A 13,908-nucleotide genomic window follows, 5' to 3' on the forward strand; every position below is an offset into this window, starting at 1 on the left:
CCTGTCTCATCAAGATAGATTTTTAAAAAATTTTCTTTTGTAGTGACCACTACCTCATAACAGAATTCACCTAGGAAACTTGTGTGGGGCATGTGCCTTGAGTTTTACATCGTTCTCCACATTTTTCTCACTCTTCTTACTTTTTCCAACTTCCGTTTCCTGACTATTTCACTTCATTCATTTCCTTTTATGGTCCGCTATGAGTTCTTACCAAATGCGCTACTGCTCTCCAGTGGCCAGTTTTATTGCTTTAAAATGGATTTTGTCCGTTGTGCTTTGGAGCGTAGTTGCATCAGAACCTAGAGATGTCTCTTGTGAAAAAAAAACGTAAAAGACATATAAATACGTTTTTGGGACACTGAAACAATTAAAAATATAAGTTTTTGGGAGCAACTGAGTTAATATACTTTCTTGTGTTGCTCATGTTCTAAAGGCTATGTATCTTCTCAGGCACCCCTGAAGTCTCACCAATGGCGGCAGACATAGAAAATCATTTACAAACTGACAAGGTGAGAAGTAACAAGCTAATGACATTTTAAGATGGGGAAGACGTGGCTGTCTACTCCAAATCAAATGATTGGGTGTTATACAGTACCTTGCAACCTTTCGCCACATTTCAGGCTTCAAACATAAAGATATAAAATTTTAGTTTTTTGTCAAGAATCAACAACAAAAGGGACACAATCGTGAAGTGGAACAACATTTATTGGATAATTTAAACTTTTTTAACAAATAAAAAACTGAAAAGTGGGGCGTGCAATATTATTCGGCCCCCTTGCGTTAATACTTTGTAGCGCCACCTTTTGCTCCAATTACAGCTGCTAGTCGCTTGGGGTATGTTTCTATCAGTTTTGCACATCGAGAGACTGACATTCTTGCCCATTCTTCCTTGCAAAACAGCTCGAGCTCAGTGAGGTTGGATGGAGAGTGTTTGTGGACAGCAGTCTTCAGCTCTTTCCACAGATTCTCGATTGGATTCAGGTCTGGACTTTGACTTGGCCATTCTAACACCTGGATACGTTTATTTTTGAACCATTCCATTGTAGATTTGGCTTTATGTTTTGGATCATTGTCCTGTTGGAAGATAAATCTCCGTCCCAGTCTCAGGTCTTGTGTAGATACCAACAGGTTTTCTTCCAGAATGTTCCTGTATTTGGCTGCATCCATCTTCCCGTCAATTTTAACCATCTTCCCTGTCCCTGCTGAAGAAAAGCAGGCCCAAACCATGATGCTGCCACCACCATGTTTGACAGTGGGGTTGGTGTGTTCAGGGTGATGAGCGGTGTTGCTTTTACGCCAAACATATCGTTTTGCATTGTGGCCAAAAAGTTCAATTTTGGTTTCATCTGACCAGAGCACCTTCTTCATATGTTTGTTGTGTCTCCCAGGTGGCTTGTGGCAAACTTTAAACGAGACTTTTTATGGATATCTTTGAGAAATGGCTTTCTTCTTGCCACTCTTCCATAAAGGCCAGATTTGTGCAGTGTACGACTGATTGTTGTCCTATGGACAGACTCTCCCACCTCAGCTGTAGATCTCTGCAGTTCATCCAGAGTGATCATGGGCCTCTTGGCTGCATCTCTGATCAGTTTTCTCCTTGTTTGAGAAGAAAGTTTGGAAGGACGGCCGGGTCTTGGTAGATTTGCAGTGGTCTGATGCTCCTTCCATTTCAATATGATGGCTTGCACAGTGCTCCTTGAGATGTTTAAAGCTTGGGAAATCTTTTTGTATCCAAATCCGGCTTTAAACTTCTCCACAACAGCATCTCGGACCTGCCTGGTGTGTTCCTTGGTTTTCATAATGCTCTCTGCACTTTAAACAGAACCCTGAGACTATCACAGAGCAGGTGCATTTATACGGAGACTTGATTACACACAGGTGGATTCTATTTATCATCATCGGTCATTTAGGACAACATTGGATCATTCAGAGATCCTCACTGAACTTCTGGAGTGAGTTTGCTGCACTGAAAGTAAAGGGGCCGAATAATATTGCACGCCCCACTTTTCAGTTTTTTATTTGTTAAAAAAGTTTGAATGATCCAATAAATGTTGTTCCACTTCACGATTGTGTCCCACTTGTTGTTGATTCTTGACAAAAAAAATTAAATTTCATATCTTTATGTTTGAAGCCTGAAATGTGGCGAAAGGTTGCAAGATTCAAGGGGGCCGAATACTTTTGCAAGGCACTGTAATTCTAACTAGATATATACCATGTGGAAAAAAGTAATGGGACTCTGGTTGATAATATCTCATTGGATGCCATTAACATTGATAGACATCCAATCCATTTTGACTAGGAGTCCTAGTCGAAATGGCCTGGAAGTCTATTGCCATGAATGAGATATTCACAGAATATGAGTATACTGTCTGGAATGATAATTGTGAAATTTCTTGTTTTTTGGTCTGTCTTGTTTTTTTTGTTTTTTTTTATCCCTTTCCGATTGCTATCCCAGGAGAAAGATGAGACACTTGAGTCATGTGACTTCGAGCCAAGTCATCCACGCACGTCCCTCCCTGGCAATATCATCAGAGATCAACAAAGTCCCGAGGAAAGGCTTGACGATGATGTTCAACCAGACATCAATTATGAGAACCTCTGGGAAGAAGTGGAGCCAAAGGAAGCAAAAGGACAAATCCCATCAGAAAGTGGAAAGCAAATGGACTCATCTTCTGGTGAAGAACAGTCAAGTGATGAAGAGGAAGCCGAAGCAAAGAAGGGGAAGAGTGTAGACTTTGCTAGCCACCGCAAACTTAAAATCGATGAACATGAGAAGAACCTTGAAGAACATACTCAACCTTGCTGGTCAAGCAGATATTCTGCTTCTTTACCGGTTGTGACCCATGACGACTGTCACGTGGATGGTGAAAAGTTGAACCAGGAAGTCCAGAAAGAGGTAGAAAGGGGTCCGCCAGTCTCCCTTAGTCATTTCAAAATCTGCTTTCTCATTTCAACGTGATTATAACTTTTTTTTTTTTTTTTTTTTTTAAAGCTGCAAGACAGGGGTGTCAAAATTAATTTTTGTCATGGGCTAGCCATTCGTACTTAGGGTTTCCCTGGTGAGGTCCACTATAGTGGCAATGGAAATATACCGTATGATCACCTCACAACATGTCATTAATAACCGGTTTCGTTCAACAACTGTCCAATTTAGTTAACATTTAATTTTTTAATGTGACGACAATGGCCCCTGCATCTTGAGTTGGACATCTATGTGCTTAAAGAGGCCTGTAAATGTCCAATATAATGTATCACTCACCAAAATCTACTGTAAAAATTGGACCTACAATGCATAAAATAAGTCCGCGCACCATTGTTAAAATGGCAGGTTTTTGTGACATATATGAGACCAAGACAATTGCCACGTTTACATGGAGCCAAATATTCCAATTACAATCGGAATATTTGTTCAAACCGAATAAATGTGTTCCATATAAACACCTCATTTGAAATGAACAGGCCCAAACCGAATGGAATTTCATTCCGATTCACAGGGGTGGAATATTCCTTTTCCCAAACCGATTAGAAGTAAAATTATATCATGTAAACAGGGAAGCGGAATGGTGTCTGGTTGCGTTCTTTCTGCGCATGCTCCGTACTGACGTGGTGACGTCACTTGGTGACGTGGTGACGTCACTTGCAACATGGCTTCCAAGCACACGCACAGCGCACCCACACAACTTTTTAAATGAACGGCGTATCATTCTGAAGTTTTGTTTCCACTCGAAAAGTTAAAACAGCAGCTGATCTGACGATCGATCTCCATGTTTTGCAACGTGACGCTTTGTTTTGATTCATCTGCGCATGTCAGACGGCAGTTGTCAAACGTCCTTTCGGAATAAAGGCAGTCACATGTAAACGCTGGATCGGAATAGATGAAGTGACATGTAAACAGCTGATGTGAAATTTCCATTCGGAATGATTTGAATCGGTATGAATAAAAGCATGTAAACGTGGCTAATATTTCTAAACCTTTTCTACCATTAACTTATTGACTACAACAGAGTGAAATTAATCCCACTCAATGTTCATTCATATCAGCACCCTAAGTAGAACGTTGCGCAATCCTAGGATATCTTATGTTTTTTTTTTTTTTCTTTGATTCGATTACGTTTGAGATCAATTACAGTGTTTTGTTTCTATCGCGTGTTCAGTTGTGTATATTCTTTGTCATTCTGTGTTTGTATTTGTATTTATTTTTAACTGCATGGTCTTTGCATGTCTTAGCTTCTCTGTGAAGTACTGAAATAATTGTCTTCTCTTTTCAGTGTGCGTCTCTTGTCAAGTTGACTTACTACACTCGGGTGTTAGGTCTCTAATGGGTCTCTAAATAATGAATGATTTGGTTCAAGATGTGCAAAACTAACACTGAAATAGGGTCAAACCTTTTTCTTTTTGTTGTTCTTTCAGATTGTTAACGAGACTCCCGAGGCTGATGTTTCGGTGAAAAATCTCAGGGCTTTCAGTGACACAGATGGAAGCGCAACAGAGGGGGTTGCCGTTGAGAAACTTGAGACTGGGTCAACGTGCCAAGATGAAACATCAAATCAAGCAGAAGCCTCCCAACAGGCACAGAAAACAGAGAAGCCGCTAACATCTGAGAGGTTTGCACTGTATTGTTATTTTTAACACAAAAGCCCATACATTTCTACTGTAATACAACGGTGTTGTTGGACATGTCCTGCTTCTTCAGTCATATGACACAGACAGGTGTAAGCAAACCCAGAGAACAGGCTGAAGAGAAGACCGTACAGCTGGCAGGGAATAGCAAGGCCCGTGCATCTAGAACCCCTCACATTGACAACACGGAGCTGTCATTGTTTGACGACAGCACTTTAAGCGATGTATCAGACGATGAAGGAAGGTAAATATGCACTATAACATGCAATTTTTTTTTAAGCATCCGTCTGTTGCCACTTTTTTCCCCCATCTTTTTTAGGTGTCAAACTGGAGAACTGCGGAAAAAACAGGTATAAATATTTTTTGACCGTTTTGTACAGATTACTTTCGTTTAACAAAACATTTTGATCAATTCAGCAATCAGACGAAATGGAGATGTCTGAAGATCTCGGCGATCTCAATTCGTCATCCGACGTGACGACGGATGATTCGGACTTTCACGCTTCAGGTCATCGATGTAGCTCCCTCTTCATTCAGAACCTGGACTCAATCACGACAGGTACGATTGGCGAATTAAAAAACAGAAATCTAATAATAAGCTGGTGTCTTGAATTTTGTATAAATTTGTCAATGTCGAGGTAACTCACTGGCTGCCATTGACGGCGCTTGATATCCAATCTATTTTGACCGGGACTCCCAGTCAAAATTGTACGCACCTGGACGTCATGAACTATATGTTTAAAAAAAACAAAAGTGAAAACAAGTTTAAGACGACGCTCGCCACAGTCAATGATGATAATGCTAACAAGAACGTGAATGCTATGCTAACGCTCCGAGCCACCTAGCTAATCATCGCGATTGCAACAACGTCATCACCTTCTTACCTCCTCCCCCACCCACTCTTCTCTAGCAGTGACAAATTCAGACAACTTGTGCTTCATTCAACAAAACTGTAATAACGCGCCCTTCACATCCTCAGTAATGGTAACGGCGTTGCAAACATGGGAAAAGTAATTATTTAGATTACTCACTACTGAAAAAAAATAACGCCGTTAGAAAGGCCGTCACACTCTGATGGTGTTTTATGGCACCAATGTCAAAATATAAGCATGTGATTTTGTATGTACAGTAGGGATGTCACGATACTATAAATTTAGTAGTTGATGCTGATACCATTAAGATTCCACGATTGTCGATACCATTTCAATACCACGGTAAAAAGAAAAACTAAAAATCCCATGTACTTAAACGTACCCTCCTTCATTAGAAGTAAATAACAATACGGTGTGCTTATATCAGCGTGAAGCTTTAAAGCCGAAAAAAAAAGTTTTATCCGAATGCTCGATTAATCGATAGAATTTTCAGTCGATTACTCGATTACTAAAATATTCGATAGCTGCAGCCCTAGTTACAACCCTAATGTACAGTATGAGTGAGCTACAACAAGCCTGTCAGGCACTGATTGGAGACTGCGGCGGGCCGTATGTTTGACACCATGGTTGTACAGTATAAATGTCATTGAGAAGCGTCGGGACTTTTGCCGTTTTATTCCTCAGACTCCAGAAGCATGGTTAAGCTGCAGAACATTTTCCACAAGTACGAGCGCTCCATTCAGAAGGCCAAAAGCCGTCACAGCTACTATGCAGACAAAGTGAGCATCCTGGAAACAGAAAAGACGCAGCTTAAGTGCTCACTGGATGAGGTGAAAAATGTTAAATCTGCCTTGGAGCGCAACCAGTTGGACTTGCAAACGGAAGTTACCAACCTCAAGTGAGAAAAGATTTTTTTTCCCTGTATTTTGTTTTCATAGGTTGTGTCTGTTTCACCATATTTGTGTTGTTGGTTCAGATTTCAGCTAAAACAGGAGCAAGAAAATGGCCGGAATGCCACCATGATGTACAACACCACCGGAGATAAGCTCAAGAGAACAGAGGAACAGCGGCTGCTTGAGGTTCAAGAAAAACAGAAAGTGGAACTTTCCCTTAGAAACTTGGAACTGGAGATGCGAATTTTAGTCAGCAACAAGAAGCAGGTAAACTCAAAAGCTTTTAAGTTGAATGACGAATTTGCCTGTTGAGAGTTAATTTGCTCGATTACATTTTTGTTTGCATCCTGTATTTCTCCAGCTCGAGGAGGACAACAGTCAGACTCAAATGCTGTTGGCTCAGGAGCGCAGCGCACGCACGGTGTTAGAAAATCTGCTCAACAGTCATGTGCGCAAGCAGCAGGAGATTGAAGAGGAGAATAAAAGAAACATAGGCAAAAGTAACGAGGTAAAAGGAGGCAAAATTTGGGTTATGGCACATTACCTACACTGTCAAAAAAATAAAAACTTCCAGAAAGTTGTACTAACTTTTTAAGTAACCACAACAAAACTTTTCAAATATTCGTCAGTAACTTCTTATTTTTGTAGTATTCGTCACTCATTTTATCAAGTTAACACCGGTAACATAATAAAATGAGTTGTCCTAGCTTACATTAGTAAGCAAAACTTGAAATGTTGAGTTAGCATAAAATGTAAGTTTTGCTAACTTGAAACATTGTGCTTCCTTGAAATGTTGATTTTAATAAAATGAGTTGTCCTAGCTTACATTAGTAAGCAAAACTTGAAATGTTGAGTTAGAATAAAATGTAAGTTTTGCTAACTTGAAACATTGTGCTTACTTGAAATGTTGATTTTTGTGAACTTAGCCTTGGCCACCTTTGTGATGCCAAAGTGTAGTTCCATTTACAACTCATTGCACTGTCATTGAGGAGACCCAGATTCAAATTCCAATTGGGTTACCTTTGTTTATGTATTTAAACTTAAAGCAGCACTAGGTAACTTTTCAACCTTTATAAAATATTTTCATAACATCTGTGATATGTCGACTGACAAATTTTTGAATGACACCTCTTTTATATCTTGAGGGGGTTCTGTATCGCTTTCGAAATAGTGACTTGAAATAACAAGTTCTTTGAAAACTTTTTTTTTATTGTGTTGCATTTGCAGTATTACAGAACAAGAAGTGATCATTAAAAAAAAGCATAGCGTGTTTTCTAAAAAATGTTAAGGTCGCTTGCTGAAAAACAAAATTAAAAAATTTGTTCATAAAGGGGTTTATTCAAATTTTAAAAAAATATGTGTAACAATTTATTAGTTCCTCTTTTGGCAAATAAATATTAATAAATATTAGGGCTGTCAAAATTATCGCGTTAACGGGCGGTAATTAATTTTTTTCTTTAATCACGTTAAAATATTTGACGCAATTAATGCACATGCCCTGCTCAAAACAGATTAAACTGACAGCACAGTGCAATGCCAACTTGTTACTTGTGTTTTTTTGGAGTTTTGTCGCCCTCTGCTGGCACTTGTATGCGACTGATTTTATGGGCTTAAGCACCCATGAGCATTGTGTAATTATTGACATCAACAATGGCGGGCTACTAGTTTATGTTTTGATTGAAAATTTTACAAATTTTATTAAAACGAAAACATTAAGAGGGGTTTTAATATACAATTTCTATAACTTGTACTAACATTTATCTTTTAAGAACTACAAGTCTTTCTATCCATGGATCGCTTTAACAGAATGTTAATAATGTTAATGCCATCTTGTTGATTTATTGTTATAATAAACAAATACAGTACTTATGTACCGTATGTTGAATGTATATATCCATCTTGTCTTATCTTTCCATTCCAACAATAATTTACAGTAAAATATGGCATATTCTATAGATGGTTTGAATTGCGATAAATTACGATTAATTAATTTTTAAGCTGTAATTAACTTGATTAAAAATTTTAATCGTTTGACAGCCCTAATAAATATATAGTTTCAGGATCCATAATTAGGCCTTCGGCAGCCTGTAAATACATTTCATATGTACTGATTTTTTTCTTTCTAAATTATATGCTGAAAGAATATATGTTATCTCATTCGCTGCCATTGATGTTTGTCCCCTTCAATGGCGGTCAATGAGTTAAATACCTGGTGTGTGTGAACAAAACATTAAACACAAAAAATAAGTATTTGGTATTAAACCCTTTAATGCCAGCAATATGAAGCAATTATCCGAGAATCCCAAAATTTGAAAAATAAGGTCCTAATGAAACCTTTTTTTAAAATTTGTAATAAGAAAAGTCAAAATGAATATGTGTAATAAGCGCTCAGATATCTATAACCCTTGCTAAATCCTGTTTGTTTTTCTCATGGAACCTGCAGATCCATGTGTTGACTTGCATCCATCATTTTTTTTTTTTTTTTTTTTCCAAAAAGAAATGTCAAAATTCTGAATTAGTCTCAAAATCATGAAATTTTAGGTGTATCAAATGTGATACATTAGGCAATATAGGGTTAAGAGACTCAAAAATGAGGATTCGGATAATTTTGAACACAGTGTCTCTAAACGATTCATTGACTATTTACAGTAAATAGTCAATGCATCTGATCAGCAATTAACTGATTTATCATGGCAGACATAATAGCCCTCCAAAAGAAACCATAACAACAATGTGGACCGGGACAAAGATGAGTTTGACACCCCTGCCTTAATGCATTGAAAAACATTCACAGGCCTTGTCTCAGCTGACGGAAGCCGGCGACCGGGAACGCGAGCTGCTCCAGCAGATTTCCATATTTCACGAGCAGCTGAGCACCCTCAGGACAGACCTTGAAAGTTCCCAAGCCAACAGCAGCATCAAGCAGAGAGACCTCCAGGAGGAAAATAAGTCCCTCAAGGAACAACTGGAAGAAGCCCGGCGAGCGCTCAAAGTCAACAGTGACACCTTAAACCAATCTGTCTTAGACTTCAACAACCAGACGGCAACTATGAAGTCGGAGTTGACCGTCGCCGCGACTCGCCTGGAGAATGAGCGCGGGGTCCGTGAGACCATGGCGGCAGAGTTGGAGTCGGTTCGCGCTCGTCTAACGGTGGCTCTTCAGGAGGCCGAGCGCTCCATGGCGGCTCGGTCGGATGCAGAGAAAGCGTTGCTACAGGAGAAGGAGGAACACCGTCGCCTTCAAGATAGACTCTCAAGTGAGTATGACTGCATTAAACTTGTATGAATAACCTTCATGTAAAAGATGGTTGATTCACCCTTTATTGGACATTTATTTAACTTATTGGCCGCCATTAACCGCTAGACGTCCAATTCATTTCCACTAGCAGGAGCAAATGACCGTTCAAACGAAACGAAAATAGCATTCACTGCCAGTCCTCCCAATTGCAGGCTATTAATTAAATATTATGATATTAAACAATAAAAAAATAAAACATTGGTGTGTTATTACAAGGCCTGCGACCTATATACTCGATGTGTGCCCTCTACTTTGAGTTTGTGTAGTTGTTCAAAAGTGATATTGACGCTGAAGACTCCAATGGATTTGGAACGAGATTGAAAGTTTGTTTTGTTTATCGTTATCCGAATAACTGTTAATATGTTAAGATACCTAGTTAGCAGTTTGTTCTGTTTTATTACGACTATAATGATTAATGTTTGTGCTTGGTCTCTGATTAAATAAAATGATCTCCCTAAAATTCGACTTGTACTCAAGTGCAGTGTTGTTTTTGGCAGCCATTTTAATTTTCGTCTCAGTCTTCAAAATGTGTTAGTCTTCGTCCGGTTTAAGTCAACAATTCTCAAAATGTTTTCATATATAAACTTCAAATGTTCAGATAAATAAATAAATAAGAGGTACGCACGTCACATGAGTGACACGACCAAACACTGCTAAATGCGTGTTAAATACAATTACAATAAGAAAATATCCCACTAATATAATCCAATAATTTATGACGGAGACTATGGCCAATTTTCATCTTATTCTGGTGTCCTCAGACGACAAATGGCATCTCGTTATGTTTTAGTCTCACAAGACACATTTTCAGAGCGTCATCGTGACGTCATCGACATGAAAAAAATGGTTGGTTGTCGAAATATTTTCGTTGTCGTCATCATTGACAAAAACAACACTGCTCCAGTGCGACTTAAAGTCCAAAAAGTACAGTAATTACATTCTAATTGTTAATAGTAAATATATAATCATAGTATTAAGACCTAACGTACATATTTGTACGTAACACATTTCGCCACAGTTGGAGACCAAATGTTAATAACGTGGTCTACATAACCCAAAATGTGTTGGGGGGTTTTTTTTCTTTTTTTTTTTTGATTACCAAAACTAAGCCCATGCCTCATAGTATGCAAATAAAAAATTAATAAAGTTGTGACAGTTGAGAAAATAATATTTAAACTAGTGATGCACGATAATACATTTTTCAAACGATAACCGATAATTTCCTCCTCATTCCAACCGATAACCGATAATGTCAAGCCGATAATTCTATTAAAAGATTTATGTAAAATTTTAAAGTATACACAAAAGAAAATATTACTGTGCAAAAATATAATTTATTGCTCTTTTTTTTCAACGTAAAATATAAACAAGTATTCAATTCCAACATCTAAATAATGACATTGTCTGACATTGTGTAATGGTAAACTTTTGGTAACTATTACTTACAGAGTAAATAACTAAGTTGCACAAAAATGCCTTTAAAAGTAAGCCATTCCTAACATAAATAACATTAATACACTGCAAAACACACCTCCTTAAAACTAGTCAGTTTTAAGAGTAAATCTATTGGAAATAAGTGAAATTATCTGCCAGCGCTTCAAGTGTATTTCTCTCAGATTTCTTGGAAGAGAAATAGCTAGCTGAAAATAATCTTAACAGCCTTATTTTAAGCAATACATTATTATTCTTAATCATTAAAAAAAAAAACTTGGAACGCTTTCTTTCGGCCTCGTGGAACCTCTGCAGTACATGTTTCGTAGATGGCGAGGGCGTCGATTTTTTAGTAACAGCCGCCATAATATTCAACTATTTCTTGTCGTGTAACTCCACCTCCTCAGCCCCTCATCCCTCAGGGGCTTCAGAGAGGGGAGGGTTCTGAATTCTTCGGTTGCGCACATTTGGAGGCTAAGTCAAGTATATAATTATCGGATTGCATTATTGGTAGAATTTTTTTATTATCTGGATTATCTGTGTGACGTCATAATTGCCATTATCGGCCGATAATTATCGGCGACCGATATTATCGTGTATATTTAATTTAAACACAAAAAAATACACAACACACAAGTACAGCCATTTTGTGATGTGAACTATACCCATGCACATACACACTGATAGACTCAAGCACAGGTGCATGTGGTAATATGTATTAATGATGTCATAAGGATAGACAAGCAATCTGAGATTCTCGCCATTTACTGGCTAAAATAGGGCTCGTATTAATTAAATGTTTGCCCCAATGTCAGGCAGCCACTTCATGGAAATATTAGCCTTTATTTACTTTTTTTTTCCATCCGAAAATAAAAATTCCGTGTTTATTCTATTAAAGAAGGTTCATAGCATTGGAATGTAATGATATAGGTGTACTCTTGCCATTTAACTCACTTGAGCCAAATTTCTCAGAAGCTCCGTTTTGCACTTTAGAGACCTTACTCCTGCTTCTCTGTACAGATGATGCATCCAGTCAGCATGAAGCAGTCAGCAGCCTCTCCCAGAAGCTATCCAAGGCAGAAGCACACGCAAACAGCATTGAGAACGACGCTCATTGCGTCAAGCTGCAGCTAACTGAGAAGAACCTCCTGCTAAATACCTTGCAGCGCGAGAACGACCAGATAAACGCACGCGTTAAAGAGCTGGAAGCTGCTCTGTTGGCTGAAAAGGAGCAGGTCACTCGAGCCGCAGCGCGCCAAGAGGCCACGCTGGAGCGCTTGGCCCAAATGCAGAGTGAAAGCATGTTGGTACGGCAACAGCTGGAGGAGGCCCAAAACAAAGGTGTTGCAAAGGAGAACGCCGTGACAGACGCCCAAAAGTCTTTCAGTAACATTTTGTCCGAACTTCGCAAAGACTGTGAGGACAGAGTGCAACTTGCGCAGGACCGTTATCAGGATCTGGACGCAAAAGCTGCTGAACTTCGAGAAAATATTCACCAATTACAGGAGGAAAAAAGTGAAAGAGAGGTACGACTCGTGCGAGCATATATTTTTCTTGACAGCATGTCAGTGGTGCTGGAAGTCAGGCACAACAGTTGGTGCTAAGGATCATTTTTTAGTTAATTCCATCGAAAGCAGCCGTTTCGGTCTAAATTTGTCATGCTCGTGCGTTTTCTCTATGTAAGGCGTGCACAATGTCAATACACACGCATGAGGGATAGTTTACGTGCTACTACTAGACTACTACAAAGACAGAGTTCTATTTCACCAAAGGTGTGTTAGCGTTTTTGTATTGGAAATAAAAGCGCCCGTGTAATATAATGCAAAACCCCGCAGCTAGACAGCGCAATGACACAGGAACAAATTTGAACACTTAAAGGGCCAATAAGCCTCTGTTTAACAACCCCCTTTTAACGACACTAAAATAAATGCACATAAATATCCAACCGCGCTCTGCACAGCAGCAGCTCAACAGCAAGAACAAACAAAAATATGACCACAATGTAAGCATGTCTTACCTGTTTGAGGACACATAAGGGCAATCATCTTCATTTTCGACCTCAAATTAAATTTTAGAAATTTTCACTGTTTTTGTGAGTAAAAAAATCACTAATGTTAATGCCCCCTCAGTCAACAGTTTACTTTTCCGTTCCAATAGCACCTTATTCAACATGACCCGGTAGCAAGCAAAGAAAAACTTTTTCAACATATATATTTAATCCCCAAAGTTAAATACGTTATTGTTTCAGTATGTTTTATTTATGGCGGAAAACACAGACAAGACTGAAAAAGCAGTTTCTGCTCTTGTGCTCCTCTTGAAAAGAAACTGTTGTATTTTAAGCTAAAACAACTGTTGTGTTTGATAGAACAATATGTCTATATGCTGCAATAGCAGATTCATGGCACATTAAGCCCCCAAACTATTTATAATTTGTCCGTTTTACCCTGAAAACCCCCGTTTACAGACGTCGCGCAACCGCTTTTCTTTTAACCCAGCCATAAAACTAAGGTAATTATATTTATTATTCAAAATGTCTGTTTGTCCGTTACTAAGCAATGAAAAACTAACGTCATTAGCGGATGACCGAATTCCAATTTGTGAGACTTGAGAGTTCAGACTGCAGCCATATTCTGGAAATATGTGGCCCAGATCGGATTTAAACCCACATAAGAAAATAACCTAGATTGGATTTGAAATGGTCCACTTCGATGCAACCTGTCCCATTCAGACCATCAAGTTAATGCCACACTCAGATCTGAAAAACAGGGTGGGGGGAATCAGATTTGTGCATTAA

At 38.7% G+C, this 13,908-nt stretch overlaps 1 protein-coding gene across 6 annotated transcripts in view; it reads left to right on the top strand.

The window, feature by feature from the left end:
- Window positions 1-13,908, top strand: part of si:ch211-272n13.3 (ankyrin repeat domain-containing protein 26) — a 41,194-nt gene that overhangs the window by 14,255 nt on the left and 13,031 nt on the right. For 5 of the 6 annotated variants that reach the window (XM_057837551.1, XM_057837553.1, XM_057837547.1 and 2 more), the window contains 11 exons: window positions 451-509; window positions 2,456-2,896; window positions 4,411-4,604; window positions 4,694-4,864; window positions 4,940-4,970; window positions 5,038-5,179; window positions 6,177-6,390; window positions 6,469-6,652; window positions 6,747-6,893; window positions 9,180-9,642; window positions 12,135-12,640. In XM_057837551.1, coding sequence (XP_057693534.1) covers window positions 451-509; window positions 2,456-2,896; window positions 4,411-4,604; window positions 4,694-4,864; window positions 4,940-4,970; window positions 5,038-5,179; window positions 6,177-6,390; window positions 6,469-6,652; window positions 6,747-6,893; window positions 9,180-9,642; window positions 12,135-12,640 — 2,552 coding nt within the window. The remainder of the gene's footprint in view (window positions 1-450; window positions 510-2,455; window positions 2,897-4,410; window positions 4,605-4,693; window positions 4,865-4,939; window positions 4,971-5,037; window positions 5,180-6,176; window positions 6,391-6,468; window positions 6,653-6,746; window positions 6,894-9,179; window positions 9,643-12,134; window positions 12,641-13,908) is intronic. The other variant, XM_057837550.1, reaches the window with a different exon arrangement.

This window comes from Corythoichthys intestinalis, chromosome 5 (assembly GCF_030265065.1).
Source record: "Corythoichthys intestinalis isolate RoL2023-P3 chromosome 5, ASM3026506v1, whole genome shotgun sequence".
Classification (NCBI taxonomy): Eukaryota; Metazoa; Chordata; class Actinopteri; order Syngnathiformes; family Syngnathidae; genus Corythoichthys; species Corythoichthys intestinalis.